This window comes from Accipiter gentilis, chromosome 7, assembly GCF_929443795.1.
Source record: "Accipiter gentilis chromosome 7, bAccGen1.1, whole genome shotgun sequence".
Taxonomy (NCBI): Eukaryota; Metazoa; Chordata; class Aves; order Accipitriformes; family Accipitridae; genus Astur; species Astur gentilis.
In genome coordinates, this window is record NC_064886.1 from 15951717 (window position 1) to 15960774 (window position 9058).

At 57.7% G+C, this 9058-nt stretch overlaps 2 protein-coding genes across 2 annotated transcripts; one reads left to right on the forward strand and one right to left on the reverse strand.

Moving 5' to 3' along the window:
• Nucleotides 1-1015: 1015 nt before the first annotated feature.
• TMEM119 (transmembrane protein 119) lies at nucleotides 1016-4668 on the forward strand. Its single transcript, XM_049806221.1, has 2 exons — nucleotides 1016-1144; nucleotides 3090-4668. The coding sequence occupies exon 2, from the start codon at nucleotides 3116-3118 to the stop codon at nucleotides 3878-3880; it is 765 nt and encodes a 254-aa protein (XP_049662178.1). The 5' UTR covers nucleotides 1016-1144; nucleotides 3090-3115; the 3' UTR covers nucleotides 3881-4668.
• A 933-nt stretch (nucleotides 4669-5601) lies between these two features.
• On the reverse strand, nucleotides 5602-8729 carry ISCU (iron-sulfur cluster assembly enzyme). Its single transcript, XM_049806222.1, has 5 exons — nucleotides 8618-8729; nucleotides 8433-8546; nucleotides 8053-8163; nucleotides 7365-7443; nucleotides 5602-6989 (listed from the first exon to the last, which is right to left on the reverse strand). Exons 1-5 carry the CDS (start codon nucleotides 8699-8701, stop codon nucleotides 6892-6894), a joined length of 486 nt encoding a protein of 161 aa, XP_049662179.1. The 5' UTR covers nucleotides 8702-8729; the 3' UTR covers nucleotides 5602-6891.
• Nucleotides 8730-9058: the final 329 nt, after the last annotated feature.

Here is a 9058-nt window from a genome sequence, read left to right on the forward strand (position 1 = left end):
AGCCCCGTGGTGGTCGCAGTCCCTGGGCATTGGCGATGGCTTTTTGGGGGGAGATCTGGCCGGGTCCCTGGGGAGGAGTAGAGGCGAATAGCAAGAGGATGAGGTCACCCGCCGGCGGCTGCAGCCTCTTGAGCAACTTCAGCCCAGGCGGAGGGGACTGCGGGGGGGCTGGGACCCCCGTCCTGGAGACTGTACCCTGGGGAGCTGCATGGCTGCTGCTGCCACACTGGCCTGGGGAACCGCAGGAGTGGTTTTCTGTACCCCCGCCTGTACCCCGAGGCAGAGGTACCTGTGCCGGAGCATTTCCAGGCTGGGATGTTTAGGAAACGGTCTCCTGAAATCAAGGTGGGGGGTCCCAAGCCCTGTTTGCCCCCACACTTATGCTGCCAGCCCCCAGTAATGCTGGGGCATCAAGCCTGAAACCCTCACTGTCCCCTTCGGACCCTGGGTGCTGCTTGGCCTCAGTGGCTGTGCTCCACTGTCTCATGCCTGTGCCCAGGGGTTGGGCTGGATCTGGCCCTGGGCTGACATGATGGGGGGGCCCAGGAGCAGAGAAAAATGCAGCTGGGTGGAGGCCATGCTTGCTCCTGGCATGGCATCACCCGGAGGCATTTTTGGGGTGCCAGCACCACTGTCCCACCATGGTGGCTCAGCTACTTGGCCAGGGGACAGGGTTTATACCTTTGCCCTCGTGCATAAAAACACCTTTGCCCTCGTGGATAAAGTACCTTTGCAAAAACCCTCCCTTGTGACACCCCCCTTCCCCACTTGCACCCCAAAAAGTGGCCCCTTCCAGCAGCACTGCTGGGATGATGGGGGGCACCAGGTTTCCCCCCCTTTGCTGTCAGGGCAAGAGGCCAGGAAGGCCCCCCAGCCCCCAGCTGGATCTCAGCTGGGAGGGGGCCGGGGGCCGCCTGCCCCTCACCGGCCTCCCACACTCCCTCCCCAAACCAGCCCTAATGAGAACAAGCTGGTCCCTGGCTGCGGCGCAGGAGGAGGAGAAGGAGGAGGAGGAGGAGGAGGAGGAGGAGAAGGAGGAGGCTCCGTCCCAGCAAGCAGCAGAAAGAGGCGCAAGGAGGTGAGGTGTACGGGACAGATCCCGTCGTCCCGGCTCCCTCCTGCCGACGCGGCGGCTGCAGGCGAGGTGAGGATCCCGCCGGCAATGCCAGCCTGCTCCCCCAATTTTGGGGTGGCTCCCGAGCAGGGCGCAGGCTGCCCTGTGGCTGGGGGTGCTGCGGCAAGGACTGGGCATGGTCCCCGCAGTGGGAAGTGGGATGGAGCCGGCCATGCAGCCGTGTGCCTGGGCATGGTTGGGAGGATGCTGCGCTTGGACAACATCAAAATCCTGAATTTCCCAAGCATTTGGGGAGCGGAGGGAAGCGGAGCAGGGTTCGCTTGCATCTGGCCAAGCCGGAGCTGGGGACGTACTGTGGGTCTGGGGGTGGGTGAGGATGGGGATGGAATAGGGTGGGGATGGGGATGGAGGGCTGACAATGGCTGTGGCAACAGGCTCTGCTCTTGGCACTGATTTGGGCTTCCGTCAGCCCCTCCACGGCCGTGGCTGCTCATCAGCTCCGCTTGCTAATGGCAAATTAATCCCTTCACCTTCCCCGGGACCTGTCTCCCCGCCACAGCCGAGAGGCCCCTCTCTGTGGTGAAGGCAGCAGAGGGGGAGGATGAAGGGGCTTGTCCCAGCCCCCCAAAACCCCTTGTCTTGGCAGTGCCGCTGTTACTGCAGCGAGCCCAGAGCCCATGGCAGCAGCGACGCCTGTGGTGAGCTGGGAGGGTTGGGGGGTCTGGGGGTCCGGGGGCACCTCCCGCCTCTGCCGCCGTTTGTTTGCTCTGGTTTAATGCAAACCAGATTTTGCAGCTGGGAAGGAGCCTGAAAGCCAAGTCCCGCTGCTGGAGTTCCTCCCGTCTTGCAGCGCTGCTGGGTTGGGTTTGTTGGGGGCAGAAAATGGGAAGCGGATGGGATTTGGGGGGCCCAAGGTTGGGGGAATTGTCCTGGGGGGGGGTCCCCCCTGACAGACCAGGACCAGGGGAGCTGGTTCCTGAGACCTTCCCATAGGGCCGTGCTGAGGGGAGAGCTCTGGGAATGGCTTGATGGCGTTACGTGGCATGGCACGACCAAAAGCTCACTGCCATCCCCCAGGAATGTGCTGCGACGTGCTGGGGACTGTCACACCCTGCTCCAGAACCCCACGGGGGTGAGGAGCCTGCGGGGGGCTTGCCCCAGCTCATAGGTTTGGGCTGTGCGCGGGGATGGGAAACGCTCATGCCGTGTCCTACAATGTGCTGTGGGCTGTGGCTGCCGGTGAGGGGCAGATCCAGCCCCATCTGGCACAGAGTGGCACAGCAAGGGAATGGACCTGGCCTTCACCCTTCACTGGGGATGCTCAGGCAGCCAGGACCCCCCCTGTTCACTGCACCCAGCTCCAGGGCTGCCCCTTTACAAAGACTTTTGGGGAGGGGTTGTCCCATGCCCCGTCCCGGCACTGCTTGGCCGCCGCAGCAGCACCAGGGTGAAATTCTGCTGCCAACCTATTTTTAGCCATGTTCAAGCTGGGAATCGTTTGTAACGGTCCGTGCCGGGACAAGCGGTTGGGAAATGCCGCTTGTGCCGGGGGCCGGCCCCTCGGCAGCGTCGCCTGTGTCAAAGTTTCCACTGGAAACCTCAATTTTTCAGGAATTTTCTAATCAGCCAAATGACCGTTGTCTGAAGCCAGTTGTTGGCAGCAGCCCCGGTCTCCTCGCGTGCACACAGCATCCCCCAGGCTTGAGCAATTTGATTCAGCTGGTTTCCATCTATTTTTTGCAGTGCGCCGTTGCAAAATAAACGCAGACCCTTGCTCAGTGTCGGGGCAAGGAAACCAGAGCTGTGTTTTGCTTTTCTTAAGCAAATTCAGCCGGGTGAACAAGCGAGCGCCTGAACTAACCGTCGGTTGTTCAACGCTTGTGCTTGTCCCTCTGTGCTGGAACGGCATGCAGGGCTTGGGGTGGGTGCACCATGGGGCTTTGCTTGTGGCAGGGCTCGGGGGTCTTGCTCCATCGGGTTGTTAACGTTTTGCTCTCCCCTCTGCATCCTGCAGGCCGCCGTGCACGAGCCCCAGGGGACATGGCGGTACGGCTGGCAACGGGCATGTGGCTGCTGCTGCTGCTGCTGCTGCTGGTGGCCCCGGTGCGCTCAGCAGCACCCCGGCACGCTGCGGTGCTGGCCGACAGCGGGGGCAGCGGGGACGGTGAGGAGGTCTCGGCCGCGCCACCCATCCACCGCGTGACGCCGGGGACCGGCCCGACGTTGGGGGACGCGGCGGGGACCACAGTCACCAACAGCTCGGCACCGGGCGGCATGCTGGATGGGCTGGTGGACTTCTTCAAGGAATACATGCTGCTGGTGGTGGTGGTGGGCTCGCTGGCCTTCGTCCTCCTCTTCATCATCTGCGCCGCCGTCATCGTCCGGCAGAAGCACAAGGCATCCGCCTACTACCCCTCCTCCTTCCCCAAGAAGAAGTACGTGGACCAGCGAGACAAGGCTGGGGGGGCCCGGGCTTTTAGTGAGGTGCCCGAGAAAGCCCCTGACCCCAGCGCCGAGGAGCCCCTCGACTGCAGCCGGCAGCTGCAGGCAGACATCCTCGCGGCTGCCCAGAACCTCAAATCCCCCCCCAAGGCACCGCTGGCCAACGGGACCCGGGGGGAGCAGAAACCCCCTGCCGAGGAGGAGGAGGAGGAGGAAGGAAGCAAAAAGTTAGGCGATGAGCAATCTGCCGAGCCCCCTCCCCAAAATGCAGGTGCTGAGGAAGCAGTGGGTGCAACGGGAGCACGGGGAGAGGGGGCCCCCAATGCAGCCCAGGATGGCTCCCCGGCCCCCCCCAGTGTCTAGGGCAGGGACCCGGTCCCTGGTGAGCTCCGGTAGCCGCCGGCTCAGGGGACGCCCCGCGGACACGCGATGGACGTGGTGGTTTGTTGCTCCATACGTACGTGGCGGCTCAAGAAAGCCCTGATGAAGGCCCCCCCCGCTCCACACCCAAGACTCCCCCCGCCCCCAGGGCCCACTGACCCTTGCATCGGCGGGATGCCGTGGCAAAGCCATGACTTTTTTTTGGCAGGCAGTATTTTTCCACAGTGCCGGAGTTACCGTCAGCCCCACCGCTTCAGCTGCCCAAGGGGCTTTTCCCACCCCCTGGGCACTGGGTGGGTGCATTCCCCCCCCAGCTCTGGCTCTGGCCCCCCCCAGTGCTGTGTCAGGCAGCCCTTGCTCTCTGCCACCTGTCACCAGCTTTCTTCCAAATGTTATTTTATTAATTAGCAGCATTCTGGTCTGTCTGGCCAGGAGCTGCATCCCTCTGGGCAGAGGCATGGGACCATGGCTGGGGGTGTGTGTCTGTGCAGTTGCCCCCCCCCCCCCTCCCGGGGGAGCGGGGCAGGAGCTCGCTATGACCTTGGGCACCATGGGCTGGCTTTGCTGATTGCTGCAGCCACCGAGGACAGGATGACCTTGTCCATCCTTGCCCAGCTAATGGGAGAAGGGAAGAGGATTTAGGGGCAAGGACCCACCCTTCCATTTTTCCGTCCCAAAGCCGTGACCTGAGGGCAGCCCAGAGCCCAGCTGGACTTTTGCCTTATTTTCTTAACTCCTTCAGCTAGTAATAAAGACATTTCCTATGCAGATCTCCTCTCCTGTCTATTTCTGCAGCTTGTGGGATGGCCGAGGCACAGTCCCCACAACTTTTTCCTCCTTCAGGGCCCTCCCTGCATCACGCTGCTGTTGGGGTGCAGAGCCGATTTCAGCTTCAGCCCTGTGGGGTCCATGCATGACCCCAGAATCTGGCAGGCGCAGCCGGCCTGGCGGTGCTTCGGGGTGAAGGTTGTCTGCGTGGGTGAAACCCTGGGAGCCGGGGGACGCGCTTATCGTCCACAAAATCTGTACACCAACACGCCATTTCGGGGAAACTTTTATCTTGCAGCCTGCAGCCAAGGGCGGGGGGGGGGGGGGGGGGGGGGGGCGGGCTGCACTGCTGCCGCATGCCTCTGCACTGGGACGTAGCTGTGCCTGGCAGGGATAGCAGGCAAACCTGCAAGACAAAAGAGGCTTTTCTGCCTGGAAAGCAACACATCCCCATATCCTTGCATCCCCACACCCCTGCAACCCCACATTTTGTCCCAGCTGTGCGGCAGGTAGGGATGCATCCCCATGTCCCTGCATCAGGACAACCTCTCCCCTTGGAAGAGCATGCTGGCTTTTTTTTATTTCCCTCTTGCTTTTCATCGAGGGGCTCTCACAAGCACAAGGAGCTGATGCTGCCCCAAAGTGGACATGGGGTCTGAAGTTTCCCTGATTTTTTAATTTTTTTTTAATCTGGGAAACCGCAGGACCATTCCTAGGGAGCGAGGCACATTCCTCGCTGCAGGAAGGTGGCAGGAGACAGGGGCCATGCCGAGGGCCAGCAGCCGGCATGCAGGGCGGTGCTGAGCTGAGGTACTGCCACAGCTGTCTTGCAAGCAACAAACCACAGCAGCAACCACACTTGGCCTGCTCTGCATTTAAAAAAAAAAAAAACACCACCAACGAACATGGACAGATACATCAGAACAAGCTACATAATTTTTAAATGAGGTTTTTAATGTTTTTAAAACACCCTAGGTATGAAAGAAGGCAAGTAAGGTTTCTTGGGGTGGTTTAAAATCTTAAGAGAAGGCAAAGTTTTCAAATGTGTTTTGTGTTTGTTTTGGAAATCTATGGAAATACTCCCCTGGGAAAGAGCAACCACCAGAGGGCACAGGAGAGCACAGTGGCCTGGAGCACGGAGGGTAAGCCAAACCGCAAAACATTTCATTTTCAAACGCTGGCGTGCCCCCAGCTCCCAGGGAGCCAGCTCACACTCAGCGTGCAAATCCTCGAGCAGGTGAGCATCAGTGACGCTCTCCCCATGACCCGTTCTCCCTGCAAAGCTCATCTGAACTGTGCCCGGCAGGGTGCAGAGGCATCATCTGCAGAGGGCACAGACTGACCCCTGCTCCCTTAGGAGCTTCCCCTCAGCTCTGCACCCTGGCTATGCTATTGCCCTCCTGGGTTCAAGCCCGAGGGTCCATTTACTCTCTTTTAACAGAGTACTTGGCCAATCCCAAGGGTTCCATTCTTATAGAAGACACTCCAAAATTAAGATTGTTCCTCTAATGGGAGCTTCAAAAAAAAAAAAAAAAAAAAAAAAAAAAAGCAAGCAAGCAAGCATTAGTAATGATTGGATGCCAGCAGAATCAAGCCCTGCTAGCTTGGGTCTGCGCTTCCTGGAGCAGTGACACCCAGCTGCTACTTGCTGGTGTCCCAGCAGTGTATTTATTGTCAGTGCCCTCTAGTGCCTGCCGGAGCGTCCCAGCAACCCGCAGAAGAAGAACTCGCACAAAGGTTGCAAAATGAAACTCTGACACAGCCGAAGTTTGCAGGCAGATGTGCTGCCCCACATTTGTATACTGCATTGTTACACAGACTGATCTGCAGTTCCTACATAAACATTAAGACCAAGGCAATGTTTCCCACTAAATTCTGTAAAATATTAGGCAAAACTATACATCTTCCAAAAAAAGTGCAGCCCTTCCAGGACCAGAACAGCAGGATTTTCTCCCCAAAGAGAAGTCACCAAGTTCTCTGCAGTTGAACAGTCTTCTTCACTCAAACATTTCAAACACAGTCGTGACAGGACACAGGCTGCTGGAATACCCACATCCCAGTCATGTAAGCACTACAAGAGTGGCTGTACACACATGAACAGTGACACATTGTGCGCAAGTTGTGCGTATCTTACAGCTTCATTTAGTAGTGCGCCGGATCCTACTAATAGCTAGAATAATTGCACTGCAAATTTAAGTGGAATGAGAACAAGCTTTACAGTCACTTTAGGCATTGTTTGCTTTCTTCTCTGACTCTTCTTTGTTTGGATCCTGCTTCAACTTGTAATCAGCCAAGGCAGCCTTGATTGCGTCTTCAGCCAGCACTACAAACAAAACAAGTATTTCAAGGACAGCTAAAAGTAATTTAGGACAAAAGATGCTGTAAAAACAAGACCAGTCACCAGTGACCACCACTGCAGGTAGCACCAGCCAGCGTCTCAGAAGTAGAATGTCAGAATCTGAACACTTATCAGTCTGCTGAGCTACGGAATCCAAGAGATGAAAGAGATTTGAAATCTCTTAAAATAACCCCAAAACCTGGACATAAGCAAGTTTTTCTTGTGGGCTAACCTTAGCTGTTCCTTGTGCAGAAACTTTATTTGGAAAACAACATTCAGAAGCATCTATGCTATTCCCAGAAGCCTCCCTCTCAAATACAAGCTTGTGTTTTAACTTTCATCGTTTAGTCCTTTACTTACTAGAGCAGTGCAGTTTGACTGGAGGAAGGCAGAGTTCTTTGGCGATATCAGTGTTCTTGATTTTCAACGCTTCATCAACCTGAAATGCAGTTAGTACATAGTCACCGGTCACATGAAGTACAACACGGACTACAAAGGCATTTACTAAGAGTGCTTTCAGAGCCAAGAGAATCCACACGGAAGAACGTCTCAACTGCCAGGGGCAGTAAAGGATGGCAGAATTAAGGAATGTCTCAGACTGAGCAGTGGTGGGAACAAACCAAAGCATACCAGTGTTACAGACTGAGTGTTATTGGATGGGCTGCTCTAAGGCTGCTTATCTTCTATCATAATACAGAAGCACATTGCTTGTTTGGCAGAAAGAGAGATCTAAGTGACCTAAAGATTCTCCATAATTAAGCTTTCTTCCAGAATCTGGGATCAACGTGTTTTCATTTGTTGCATAAAACACAAAGTACTTCCCTACAGATTAACAGATTCTTGGAAAAGGCAACTATTGCCCTAGAAGTCAGGCCACTAACAGCGTTGACAGTCGCTGCTTTCTGCATCACTGTACCGCGCTGCAAAAAGTCAGTACTGGGATTCTTAGACTACTGTTTCCTACACAGTCCCAACAGAGAACACAAGCAGGTTCAAAGCTTTGAAGGCTTTCCATGGTGTCACCTCTGATCCCGGCGGGGACCCTTACCGTTTTCCCCTTGACCCACTCCGTCGCCAGCGAACTCGATGCGATCGCTGATCCGCAGCCAAAGGTTTTGAAACGGGCATCAACAATCCTCCCGTTCTCGTCCACTTCCACCTGCGAGAGCGTTGGCAGCACCTCAGTGGCTGGCTCAGCTCTACCAGGCACCCCAGAATCACCTTCTCAGGGCCAGGCAGGGCCCTGGGGCCCACCACACCCTCGGGACAAGCCCGCCCGGGCCCCAGGGGACATTTCAGGGGGGGTTGTGAGAAGGAAAGGCCGCGCTGCACCCCTAAGGGGAAGGGGACGAGTTTGGGCCTCGCAACAGCCCCAGGCGATCCCCCCCACCTACCCCGTCCCCGGTGTCAGCGGGTCCCCAAGGTCACCTGCAGCTTCATGACGTCGCCGCAGGCCGGGGCGCCCACCAGGCCGGTACCCACGTTCTTGGCGTTGCGGTCGAGGGAACCGACGTTGCGCGGGTTTTCGTAGTGATCCACCACCTACGAGGGCATCGCGTCACTAACGAGCACCGTGCCTATATCCCTTCCCATCCCTTCCCGCAGCCCCTCACCTTCTTGTGGTAGCCCAGCCTGATGGCCGCCTCCCCCCGCCCGGGCCGCAGCAGAGCCGCCCCTGCCGCCCTCAGCGCCGCCATCTTGAGCCTGGCGGGAGTAGGCGGAGCTGCACCGCCTTTTTTTTTTTTTTTTTTTTTTTTTAAGTCTCGCGCGGAAGGCCACGCCCCCCGCGCTGCCTCAGGCCTGGCGCTGCCAGGCGCCCACGTTTTACCCCGGGCGCGGCGGGGTTCGCCGTGAAAAGGAGGCGAGGGCTGAAGGCCGCCTGGCGGAAAAAGCTTCGCGCTGTCGCTAAAGCGATCAATAAACGCTGTTTCCAGCCACGACGCCGTTTTTATCGCGATAGCCGGCGCATGTGCGGCGGCCACACTCAATATGGCGGGCGGGCGGTGCCGCGCACGGCCCGGCCCTCCTCGGAGGCCCCCTGAGGACCTGGTCCC